Source organism: Macrobrachium rosenbergii, chromosome 5, assembly GCF_040412425.1.
Source record: "Macrobrachium rosenbergii isolate ZJJX-2024 chromosome 5, ASM4041242v1, whole genome shotgun sequence".
NCBI lineage: Eukaryota > Metazoa > Arthropoda > Malacostraca > Decapoda > Palaemonidae > Macrobrachium > Macrobrachium rosenbergii.
In genome coordinates this window covers 3,536,703-3,550,486 of record NC_089745.1, presented here as the reverse complement: position 1 = coordinate 3,550,486, position 13,784 = coordinate 3,536,703, and the positions used below count along the sequence as shown (strand labels likewise).

Genomic DNA, 13,784 nt, shown 5'->3' with positions numbered 1-13,784 from the left:
TATATATATATATATATATATATATATATATATATATATATATATATATATACATATTATATATATCCAGGCTATTAAAAATACGTAATCATCTGGTAAAAGTGACCAATAGATTATACACATTTTCAAAAGAAACACCCAGCCTTTTTCCCCATAAAAAGAGGTGCCTGAGAGAGACAGCGAGCCAGTGAGTGTTGCATCATTCATACTTAACTACTAAATCAACTCGAAAATACCCCTCGATGCAAATTTCCGCTGAACGAAGCTACCTCTCACCCAGCCATATTGATTCGTTTACGCTCCTTGATTCCGGGCGCTGCCAGGTCCTCGGGAAGGGTACATAATGCGAAATAACCTTCGGAATGCCCTTCGAAGCACTTGCCCGTGTTTTTACAACCCATCGTGCCGGGAGAGGAGGCTGCGTGTACTCTTGGAAAGATGTAAATAGACTTCTGCGAGATGAATGCTCACAAGATCTTGACGTCTAAGACCAGTCTTCTGAGGAAAGCTTGAGATATCAATACAAACTTTGTTATTGATCGTATATCCCCTCGGTTATGACACTGTTATGAACTTGGGTCTGCTTTATGTTGGGCCCCGAGGTCCTAAATGAGAAAAAGGGAAGAGAGAGAGAGAGAGAGAGAGAGAGGGGTACGGGGTGAGGGGTGGGGAATATGAATTACAATGGTTGCTTCCTTAACGTAAATTTAAAGGAAAATTAAGGGACTGAGAGAGAGAGAGAGAGAAATTTCGTTTTCCCTCTTTTTCTTTTACTTTTACGAATGAAGACATAATAGTTCATGCACTCTCTCTCTTTCTCTCTCTCTCTCTCTTTACACAGACACATTGTGAAATAAGGAAGTAGTAGCCATTGTTGCATCTCTCTCTCTCTCTCTCTCTCTCTCTCTCTCTCTCTCTCTCTCTCTCTCTCTCTCTCTTACAGACACATTGTGAAATAAGTGTAGCCATTGTTGCATCTCTCTCTCTCTCTCTCTCTCTCTCTCTCTCTCTCTCTCTCTCTCTCTCTCTCTCTCTCTCTCTCTCTCTTACAGACACATTGTGAAATAAGGTAGTAGCCATTGTTGCATCTCTCTCTCTCTCTCTCTCTCTCTCTCTCTCTCTCTCTCTCTCTCTCTCTCTCTCTCTCTCTCTCTCTCAAAACAGCCTGTGCCAACTGTATTGACTGGTGAGAGCACTGGATATGAATCCTCCCCCCGCCCCATAAACTTGAAAATAAAATCTTTCAATGCTTAATATATTTAAATCAATTTAGCATTTATATTTTAAAGCTACAGTTTCCAATAAACATTTCCCCTCAGGTCTCGTCTAGATAAAAAAAACATTGCGTTCCCCTTTCCATTAGCATAATCATTAAAAAAAAAAACTAAAAGAAAACCTTTACATTACACAAAAAAGGACAAGTTACTTTTCTTCTCTGCTATGCGTCGGTCATTTCTTTCCCCGTGTTTTAAATTATGTTGATTTCTTCTTTTGATAGTCGGCAGTTTGCTAATTTTTTTTTTTTTCCCTTTTTTCGTTCGTGTCCTGATGATTAACAGAAGGCAAAAAACTAGTTGATTAAAGTCTGAATTTTATTTAGCTTCTTAGATTAATTTCATGAATGTATTCATTTCATCATTTCTGTTTTAAAGACCTTTTGGGAATCAGGGGTCGTGTAAATCTTGATTTAATAAATTCCATTCCATCTTCACTTAACACCGTTCAACTTCTTTAGTAGCATTAGGATGTCATAATTAGCGTGAAGGGTTAATGCATTTATTTCTTGTTTCTTTACGACTTCTTAATTCAGACTTTAGAAATGGTAAACCCAGGTATTATTAACCCTTTATATCGCACACCACGCTGAGAAGAGAATAGGAAGAATATCAGCGCTCCGTGGAATTAAAAAAAAAAAAAGTAAATAAAAACATCTGGCTCCAATCCAGATTTTTAATTGCTGAAAGTTTAATGACGATGTTTTGGAACCCTGTGCATCTTTCTTTATTCGCTCTGAGAACTGCAGTTTTGATAAGTTGTCAGAAAAAGTGAAGTTTTGATAAGTTCTCAGAAAAATTGAATGATGAATAATCACCTCGTGTTTAGGAGTTATAATTTGAATGGTAACATCAGCATAGGAGTTATAACTTAAACGGTAATGTTAACATAGGAGTTATAACTTAAATGGTAATGTTAACATAGGAGTTATTACTTAAATGGTAACATTAACACAGGAGTTATAATTTAAATGGTAATGTTAACATAGGAATTATTACTTATATGGTAACGTTAACACAGGAGTTATAACTTAGATGGTAACATAACCATAGGAGTTACAGTAAACTTAAATGGTAGCACCAATGTAGGAGTTATAACTTAAATGGTAACATTAACATAGAAGTTATAACCTAAATGAAGTTATAACAAATGGTAACATTAACATAGGAGTTATAACATAACAGTAACATTAACATAGAAGTTATAACCTAAATGAAGTCATAACCTAAATGGTAACATTAACATAAGACTTATAACTTGAAAGATAACATTAACAACGAGACGGACGATTAGAAATAAGAAACGTTAATATGGATGAAATAAAAGGTATTTTTTCCATCTTACACATGAAAATAAACGTTTCGAAACTTGTCATTGACTCGGGTATTTCTTCCACAGGCACAGCGCCGACAGTGGCCTTGGCCCAGCGAGGAATCTAGCCACAAGGCCGCAAACACAGTCTGGGGTCCAAATGGTAAGAACTCTTGACTTACTTATCAAGAAAATTATTTTTTTGCAAGATAGAGAAAGATATGGAGTTTATGTTCCTCGTGAGTGGATTGTAGTTCTGGTTTCGGCTGGTAGTCAGTTCCTCATTGGAGGGTCGATATCGTACTCGGCTAGCACTCTCCTAGGCCCGCGTTCGATTCTCCGGCCGGCCAATGAAGAATTAGAGGAATTTATTTCTGGTGATAGAAATTCATTTCTCGGTATAATGTGGTTCGGATTCCACAATAAGCTGTAGGTCCCGTTGCTAGGTAACCAAGTGGTTCTTAGCCACGTAAATTATGTCCAATCCTTCGGGCCAGCCTCTCTAGGAGAGCTGTTAATCAGCTCAGTGGTCTGGTTAAACCAAGGTATACTTCTTCTGCTGATAGTTGATTTGTAAGCCCTTTTATTAACATTTTTTGCTCTAAGCTTCTTAGCAAATTTGTAGGCAGGAAAGTTATTTAGAAAAAGTATTGAGAAGATTACACAGAAGAATACAAGTTTGTTAAAAACTGGAACTTTACAATTTATCTTATTATGAGTTCCATGTTTGATTCAAATTTTTTAAGATCTTGTAAATTGTATTATCTTATTTTGCTACGGTTAAGGAATTTTGCCACTAGTGAGTATCGCTAGGAATAGAAAACCTAAGATTGTTTCAGTGCTTTTGCTTTTATATTCCTATTCTGAGAGTCCTTATTGGCATCGTTTTGCTTTTGAAATAATTCTAAATGCTCGAGCAATGATTAAAGTGGCTTCACTGCATCGAGAATTGCAGTAAGATTTCAAAGCCATCTTCAGTGATTTGAGGCCCTGTCGTGTACACCTGTGTCCTGAGACCTTTTTTATACGGTAGAGGAACACAAACTTCTTGAAAGTCTTCAGAAGTCAACCTTGAGTTATATTTTTTCCTCTGTTAGAAAGTATCTTCCCCTGAGGCAACCTTCAGACACACTGTAGACAGGAATTATGTTTCTCTGCAGCGTCCCTTCGTTCCCCCAGCTTGGTTGCTTTCTGACTTTTACTTTTCATCCTTTCTCTTTTGAGCTTTTGAGCTTAGCTGTCCAACTTCTTGGATTTTACCTACAATTTTCACATATTTAAGAACACATCCTAGGTGTGAGTTTTGGAATGTGACTCAGAGGCCTTAATAAATTATTTGATAATAATAATAATAATAATAATAATAATAATAATAATAATAATAATAATAATAATAATGGTGAAGAAATCCACAATGATGTCAGCATTTTAGTAACTTGCGATTATGAGATTTTTATAAATGATGATAATAATAACAATAATAATAGTATAAATAAATAATAATCATAATAATGACAATAATAATGGCAAGCATTTGGATATAGTAAATAGTGTGACAGGTGAATATGTAGTAGAGAACAGGAGAAGAAAACAGCAAAACTAATAAATAATAGAGTTTTTTTTTAATTACCTGAATAATTTAGTTTGATGTTCTTGTCTCCGAAAATAGGGGCTCTAGAACAGTAGGTATACATTGTTTTATACTTGACGTCTCTTATGAATAAAGAATACTGGCCATAATGTTGAGAGCTGTTTGGAGACGAGGTGAAGTCCCGTGAGAATGTCTTTCATTTTGTTCAGTAATGTTTATATATATATATATATATATATATCAGTATATATATATATTATATATTATTGTATATATATATATATATATATATATATATATATATATATATATATATATATATATATATATATATATATATATATATATATATATATATATATATATATATATTTTTACTTTCTGAGGACCTCAATAAAACGGAAGGTTCAGAGGGGAGATTCTTTGTTTCAGGTTTTCCAGACGGCTAGCCTGCCTCCATCTTCAGGGAACAGAAATAATATTGTTATTTAGTTCCTGAAGATGGAGGCAGACTAGCTAACTTGAAAAAGCTTGGAAATGAAAAATGTATGTATATGTATATGTATATATATATATATATATATATATATATATATATATATATATATATATATATATATATATATATATATACACACATCTTGATTAAATTTGACATTTATAACTCAATACTGTGATTGTTTCAAGAAGTGCTGATATGAGTCAAGAGAAATTTGCCATTCTTATGGGCAAAGAACCACCATTTTGTTTTCCTAAATTATCAAGGATGATTATGCAATGCACTGAAAATGCAACGCCCAGGTCACATAAAGTCACAAATAATTATCATTAAATATTTTAGATTGGTAGTAGATCCCAGACTACTCTAGCAAAAATCAATACAGAACAAAGGCTTCTTTATGAAGCATTTTGTTTGCAACATACTCTGCCAGTCTGTTGCATTAATGAGCTAGTTTTGTTGCAGTGGAATTTAATTCAGTGTTACATAATGAATTATTTTTTTAATTAAAAATCTCTTCACGTATTTTGTGGATTACATCTGTTTCGTGTTATATTAAAAGAAGTGCTGTATGTGTAATTTTTTATTTGTTTTGGACGTGTTAAAAGTCGAGCGTGTTTGGTAAGTTTCGTAATTCATCTGTATCGTGTATTTGAAAGTTAAATATATGTGTATATATATATGTATATACATATATATATGTATATATATCACTTTCAAATACATGATACAGATGAATTATTTATATATATATATATATATATAGAGAGAGAGAGAGAGAACTTCTGTATATGTAAGTATGTATATTATTTATCTCGAGAGAAGCAGCGGTTTATGTATGTTCAAGTGAATGATTGTTAGTGTTATCATTCAGAAGATGAACCGTATTCACATGGAACAAGTCCACCACAGGGGCCACTGACTTGAAATTCAATCTTCCAAAGAATAAGGTATTCATTGGAAAGAAGTAAAAGAACGTAATGGGAAATACAGAAAGAAGAGATCACTTATTAGAAAGAATACGTATATCATACATTTTCACAATTTTTTTTTTCTTTTTTTACAGAATGCACTCAGGACGCTCTAGAAGCCATGGGCAACCGCATGTTGGACTGGTTTTCAGTTATCATGGCAGACTCCAGGAGCAGATCTAATTCAGTCTCAACAGGTTGGTTTTTGTCTTCGTTTCTTTTATAATTTCTCTGGACAGATTTTACACTAATATTTGTCTGTTGATGTTGGCAGAATAAGACGGCCTCATACCATTTCATTACTATTTTGATAGTGGTTGTAAATTGAACTCTTGTCAAGGAAGTTGTGTAACGCGACCTCATTTTCTTTTGCAAATAATATACATGACTATTTTAATAGTGGTTGTAAATTGAACTCTTGTCAAGGAAGTTGTGTAACGCGACCTCATTTTCTTTTGCAAATAATATACATGACTATTTTAATAGTGGTTGTAAATTGAACTTCTGTCAAGGAAGTTGTGTAACGCGACCTCATTTTCTTTTGCAAATAATATACATGGCTATTTTAATAGTGGTTGTAAATTGAACTTCTGTCAAGGAATTTGTGTAAAGTGACCACTTTCTTTTACACATAATATACATGACTGTTTTGATAGTGGTTGTAAATTGAACTTTCGTCAGGGAATTTGTGTAAAGTGACCACACTTTCTTTTACACATAATATACATGACTATTTTAATAGTCGTTGTAAATTGAACTTTCGTCTGGGAATTTGTGTAAATTGACCACAATATCCTTTACACATAACATACATGACTATTTTGATAGTGTTTGTAAACATCCTTTGCCAGAGACTTTGTGTAACGTGACGACAGTTTCTTTGACTCATAATATAAGTATTACCAACTGAACTTTGACCTCTCTTCCCAGCTCCCTTGTGGTGTAAGCCCGAGGTCTCCTGGATGCTAGGCCACTTGGACAGTGACCACGACGGTCGTCTGAGCGTGAAGGAATTGTACCAGCTGGAACACGATGACCACGAGCGCTGTATCAAGCCTTTTATTGATCGCTGTGATTTGGATAGGTGAGTGGAGAGAGAGAGAGAGAGAGAGAAGATTACCAGCATCAAAGGCAAGAATTGACATGACGAAACTTCCATGTCGGTTACATCGATGTTAGAGAAAATAAGAAAAGAGAGAGAGAGAGAGAGAGAAACGATTACCATCAGCGAAGTGACAGTTGACATAATGAAACTACCGTACCGATAACATCGATGTGAGGGAAGATAAGAAAGGAGAGAGAGAGAGAGCGAGAGAGAGAAACGATTACCATCAGCAGAGCAACAATTGACAAAATGAAACTACCGTATTGGTAACATCAATGTGAGGGAAGATAAGAAAGGAGAGAGAGAGAGAGCGAGAGAGAGAAATGATTACCATCAGCAAAAGCAACAATTGACATGACGAAACTACCGTATCGGTAACATCGATGTCAGGGAAAGATAAGAGAGAGAGAGAGAGAGAGAGAGAGAGAGAGAGTGAGAGAGAGAGAGAGAGAGAGAGGGCTGTTTGTCATTGTCTGGGAAGGAAAGTGGCTCTGAAGAGATGCGGCTGTCAGCTGTAAACTTATGCAGATGTTTAAAAAAAAAAAATTTACTTCTTGTATTGAATAAAACGTCGATAGATATAATTAGGAAGAGGGAAAGGCATAAATTACTTTCCATGTGCAAAGTGACCACAAACTAAAGATATTAACGGTATGGAAGGGATGGCCTGGAAATATGTCAGACCCACGGCTGGTTGAAGCAAACGCAAATAGATCAGGTGTTTAGTTACAAAAAAAAACTGATTGATTTTGGTCAAGTAGGATAGTTTGGCATTTATGGAAAAAATGGAGGAAGATTGGATGAAAAGAATAGACAAAAAGGAAAAGAAATAGACGGATAGAGAAGGCGAGTGAAAGACTGGCTACTAGTTGGCTGGTGAACTTTGAGATTTGATAGAATATGATATTAATTCCATTTTAATTCTAATGGGAAAATTAGCTGATTAAAAACAGGAAGAAATTAGAAAGAAATAAAATACAGAGCTGTATAAAATATATTTCAGAATGAAGTGTTAGTAAATATGCGGCCAAAAAATGCATTTTTGCAACAGTGAAGGTGAATACAACTAGTATTTAGGTTTATTTTTTTTTTAGAATTTGAAGAGTTTACTAATGCCTGGCTAGCTGTGATTAAAATTCATCACACCGCACCTTAAAGGTTTGTAAGCAAGCAGAACCTTTAGGACTTCAAAATGTATTTAGACCACACTGTTGTGTTTTGGGATATGTGTGTAGGTATAAATGCAGTTCGCGGTCCTAAATTTCTCAAGTTTCTGCATGCTTGGAAACCTTAAGAATTGCGGTGCAACAGATTCTCATCAAAGCTGGCCAGACATTTCTGCAACTACTTCAGAACCTAACAACGACAAATTATAAACAACCATAAATTGTAACAACCATGCTCCTTGATCAATACACATAATTATAAAGGTAGCCTACCTACTGACACGAAAATGGAAATGAATTTCAAACCTTGATATGTAACTGGATAAAATTCAGATAGTCTTTCCATCCAGCAAGGCAGATAAAAACTACAGATAGTTACTTACTGTTGTTGAGTATGGTTTCGTGATCTCTTTAATCTACCTTACACGTAATTACTGATGCACGTATGAATTATTTTCATAGATAAATCTCTATATCGTTATCACCTCTTTCAGGGACATCTTCCTATCATCTCGAGAGTGGTGCAAGTGCTTCGACAAGTCGGAGAGGCCCTGCGCAGCCCTTCGCAAGCAGAGCAAGGGTCTTCTCGGTAAGCAGGCTATGTGGCCAGATCTCTCTCCCTCAGCCGTATGACTTGAATGAGCGATTCTCAAACTGGGTGCCGTGGCATCCCTGGCGTGCCACAGACGGCGCCTAGGGGTGCCGCAAGATTGTCGTGAATTTTGTCTTTGCTAGATCATCTCGGTGAACATTTGTGAAATAAAAGTTTGCAGGAAGTTTTCATATGATTGTTATCAGTGTGTCTACTCTAATTATGTTTATCTAATTCTTCTGATATGCACGGAGTATGGGTAATCATTTTTATTCATTAAATGAGAAGTTAATTCATGCGGTATTGTGGGATGGTGAGAAAGGTTGCCACGGTAATGATTACATTAGTTAGGGTGCCATCACTAAAAAAAGATTGAGAACCACGACTTAAATCATGAAATCTGTAGAAGTTACTGTAACGTATGTGTGGTACATTCTGTATTTATTGTACTTTAGTAATGATAGGTGTTCTCTCATCAAAATATCAGGGAAGTTAAGAGATTTTTGATGCCTGAAATGTATATTAAGGGCTAATGTGGAAGAGGAGTGTGTCTTATTGTGGTAAAAAAGCAGGCTTCAGGAGAGGTAGATAATTTTTTTGAGGAAACTCCCGACTGTGAAGCAGATATTGAGATGGCAGTGAGAAAAAAAGTGGCAATAGAAAAAGTAGTAATAGAAAAGAAGTATTAATAGCCCGGATGAGGTGCAGATGGATATAGACACCTAATCACTAACAGTATCCCACTGATAAACAGCAAAAAGTGATGACGTTTGTATAGAACTGTACTGTTCTATGCAACCGTTAACCACATCGGTACTGGAGAAGAAAACAAAGGAGGTTTTGGAGAAATATGACCATAGAGTGCTAACATTCACAGGGAAAGATCATATTACAAATGAAAGATGTACTGTCCAACGGCTAGGAATTAGACAAATCTCAAAGACTGAGATGGCTCAGGTATGCAATTAGGAGTGAGGATGTCAGTCAGAAAAATAGTAAAATTGGAAGTAGCACGACGCGTAATCTAAAGCAAAGCCATGGAAGTCATGAGAAAATGACATACAGTAGATAAAGTTTTAGACAGGATGAGAAATCAGGCAGAAAGTGCACAAGACAGGAGATAAATGAGAAATCTCTTTTCACGTCTGACCGTGTAAAGGGAAAACGTTATGTATTGATACATTGAGTGATAGTGTATGGGACTTTCATCTCTCTAATTCTTATTAATTCAGGCTACTTCCACACTACTTTAGCCCAGTTAATTCTCCAGTATAACAATTGTTGCGTGTGGTTCTGCCTGAAACAGAGGTACAGAAATTAAGTTTTGCTTAATTTACTAGAGTAACTGTAACATTGTTTGTAATTGTTGGGTCGTCTCAGATACCAAGGTCGTGGCTTCATGCCGGGTGATATCCTTATGCCCATAACAGTATGAGATGGACGTAATGTCATCATAAATGTGAATGTCGTTTCATAATGAGTATTTTACTCCCAAGATGTATTTACATTAATATATTTATTTATATATTTATGTACAGTACATTTATGCATGCTATCATTGTTGATGATTTTAACATTTTTAAAATTTTAATTCTTTTGTATTTTACATTTACTTTCTGTCATACGTTCTTGCAATAATTATATTCTCATTTTGTACTTTCAGTCCATTCCTCATTCACTTCTCCATTACCTATTTTTATATTGCAGAATTGGAAAACAAATGTTCCTCATTCAATCCTTGCTCTCTTGCACCATTTCTGAAATCAGTTGTGGGGAAATTTTGATAACTACCTGTAGATTATATATTTCTTTCAGGTGGGTACATCCCAGAATGTGACAGTGAGGGTTACTACCAGGCGACCCAGTGCCACGCTGGGGCAGGAGTGTGCTGGTGTGTTGACAGGCATGGCGTCGAACTCCCCAACACTCGCACTCGAAACACACCAAATTGCGGTACGTGGTCCTTGCTTTGGCAGTGGGCCCGTTCAGGCATCTAGATCCTTAGCTTTGGCAGTGACCTGTTCTAGAATCTAGATCGTTTGCATTAGCGGTAGCCCATTCTAGCATCTAGATTTTTTTTGGCAGTAACCTATTCTAGAATCTAGATCCTTTGCTTTGGCAGTACCCAATTCTTCCATCTAGATCCTTTGCTGTGGCAGTGGCCCATTCTGGCATCTAGATCCTTTGCTTTGGCAGTATCCCATTCTAGCATCTAGATCCTTTACTTTGGCATTGGCCCATTCTAGCATCTACTAGAGCCTTTGCTTTAGCAGTAGCCCATTCTAGCATCTAGATTTTTTTGGCAGTAACCTATTCTAGAATCTAGATGCTTTGCTTTGGCATTAACCAATTCTAGAATCTAGATCCTTTGTTTTGGCATTAACCTGTTCTAGCATCTAGATCCTTTTCCTTGGCATTAACCTGTTCTAGCATCTAGATCCTTTGCTTTAGCAGTAACCTATTCTAGAATGTACATCCTTTGCTTTGACAGTGTATCCCATTCTAGCACTTACATCCTGTCAGGAGGTGATTTCATTGACAAAATACAGTTGTAACAGTTCATTACTGAATTACATATTTTTACTCAGAAATGTTCATAGGAAACTGTTTATCTGATTGAGATGGTGAGAAGTACATTTGATTTTCTCTTCTTGGTCCGGATGTTAAGCAGTAAAGTCAGTTTAATAACAGCCATGTGGGACCAGTTGTAGCTATGTAGACGTTTTTGAACAACGCTAATTCACTTGAAAGCAGTCATGGATACAGTAGTGAAATTAACCAGTTAATATTAGAGGTAACTATTTACAGTGCAGTCGATTATGAGCTATTATTTCTGGAAAAAAACTAACACACTGAAATCAAGGGCCGCCGAGTTCTGAGAAAAAAATGAAGCTGACTTTACTACTAAGCCCATTCCCTAATGAACATGTTTATGTATGGTAATAGACTGCATTTTACAGAGTTTGAAGGTAAAGTCCTGTTGATCCCTTTTGGGAGCTAAAACTAACTAAAGTGGCTTTTAAAGGTGGAATAAAAAATATATTTTCCAACACAGGCAGTACCCAGTTAACGGAAACGCCGTAACCCGGGGACTGCCTATACCTTCGTTTAGTTCTGCCACCAGCATGGGGAGGCTCATTTCATGTGAGATTGGTTCTTCGGATCTTGATCATGGTGATCTCTCTCTCTCTCTCTCTCTCTCTCTCTCTCTCTCTCTCTCTCTCTCTCTCTCTCTCTCTCTGCATTCTTAGCGCAGTGACAAGAGGAAGAATAATAGTTAAGCCCTACCCGAATGCTAAGAATGTTAACCCAGTGGTGTGGTTAAACTGTTTATTAATAATGATAATCATAATTTAGCATATTTATGAATAAAGCATCCCTCTCTCTCTCTCTCTCTCTCTCTCTCTCTCTCTCTCTCTCTCTCTCTCTCTCTCTCTCTCTCTCTGTCCTGTACGCTGGACGCAGCTGATGAAAAAAAAGATTCATTTACACAGTAACAAAGTAGATTTCGCTGCAATATTCATGACAGAGTAATACCAAAAACTTTATAATGTAATTTTTGAAAACATATTATTTTAATCTAAAAAAATTAAGACGTAAGGACATTCTTGTTTATCGAACTACCTTCATGGGATAATCAAGCATATAGCACCTGCATAACAGAGACTGTTTCCCTTTGCAGATGCAATAGTCAGCAGCGAAGAGGTCAGTAATCACGTGGACGATGACGCAGAGGACGGCGACGACTTTTTAGACACTGTCGAGGGCAGTGCAGACATGCCTTTGGACATCTAAAAACAAATCGCTTCCCTTCTCGAAGCATCTCTGCAAACTGCACTACCCAGTCTTCGCTGTCCTAACTTCAGAAGGTGCACCTGAGGCGCTGAAGAAAAAAAAACACATCAAAGGGAAATTCAAACGAAATCAGATGATTACCTGGATAAACATTGAGTATAGTTATGAAGGAGCAATGTGGGTCTCTAAATTGTTCACCCAAATCCATATTGAATCCAGAGTCATTGGCATCTTGGTATCAGACAAGAAAACCCATATATAATGTTTGTATCTTTTATTTCACGTCTTCTTCCTGTTTTTTTTTACCAAACTCAAACTCTTAAAATTCAGTTCATATGATGGGGAAGTATGTGTTTCAGTCCATCAACTTAAAAGCGTCCATCACATTCAACAAATGTCCATCCTGATGTGGGGTTACATCAGTTTCAACATACTTTGGACATCTTTATGGAAAAGATGTCGCTGTTTGGACTCATATAAAGGTAACATTGTGATGCGTTCACATGATGCTTTTGTACTGTTCAGATATATTCTTCTTAGGCTTGGAGTAGCTGGGTAATTAAGTTACGTAACTTCAATTTCAGAACATTATGTAAAACTACAAGAATGAATATCATACAGTATGTATATGTGTGTGTTTGTGTACAGCAAGTTATATATATATATATATATATATATATATATATATATATATATATATATATATATATATATATATATGATCCCATGTCTGTTCACAGTTAGAGAATTAATTGATCTTGTATTTCAGTGAATGAAAAAGTTACAAATATAGTTAATTCAGTTCATGTCCAACTTCAGGAGTCGAAATCATGGGGGGGCCAGTGTGTGTGTATGTATAGCAGTATTTGTGCGTATGCATATACACCATAAGTATCTGTGTATGTTCATATACTTAACTTACACTTATACACACACGATGACATGCACTTACACACACATATATGATCACTTATATATGAAATTCAGTTTACATTTTTGTATACTGATGTGTATATACATGTATAACGTATATACGGAAGAGATATAGACATGTTGCTACCTACATAATAAAGTAGTTGGCAAAAGTAAATAAGTACCACTTGCAAAATGAAGTAAAATTAGTTTTAGTTCACAAACAAAACAAAAACAAAAAAAATATTAACAAATGATTCACACGTGGTCTAAACGTTTGTACTTTTGGTAGAAGTGCCGTAAGAATAGACATTCCTTACAAGCATGGGCGACTTATGTGATTTTGTCCCCCATAAATATTTGTACATAGATTATTAAATGATAAAAAAAATCCAATATTTATTATAGTATACATTTAGGTTAGGTAGAGTGCATGAACTGTATAAAAGGCCCAACATGTACTAGGATTTCACTTGGGACAAAAAAAAAAAAATAATGATTATAATAAAAGCTTCTGCAAGATGTCATGTCAATTGGGACTTTGTCCAGGTCGTGGTGGTGGCGCAA

General features: G+C 35.8%; 1 protein-coding gene across 1 annotated transcript in view; it reads left to right on the top strand.

Moving 5' to 3' along the window:
- The window catches only part of LOC136838446 (proteoglycan Cow-like), a 620,993-nt gene extending 608,545 nt beyond the window's left edge, over window positions 1–12,448 (top strand). The window contains 6 exon segments of the mRNA XM_067103375.1: window positions 2,674–2,749; window positions 5,743–5,844; window positions 6,578–6,731; window positions 8,413–8,507; window positions 10,326–10,463; window positions 12,193–12,448. Coding sequence (XP_066959476.1) covers window positions 2,674–2,749; window positions 5,743–5,844; window positions 6,578–6,731; window positions 8,413–8,507; window positions 10,326–10,463; window positions 12,193–12,305 — 678 coding nt within the window. The 3' untranslated portion in view covers window positions 12,306–12,448.
- The last annotated feature ends 1,336 nt before the right edge of the window (window positions 12,449–13,784 follow it).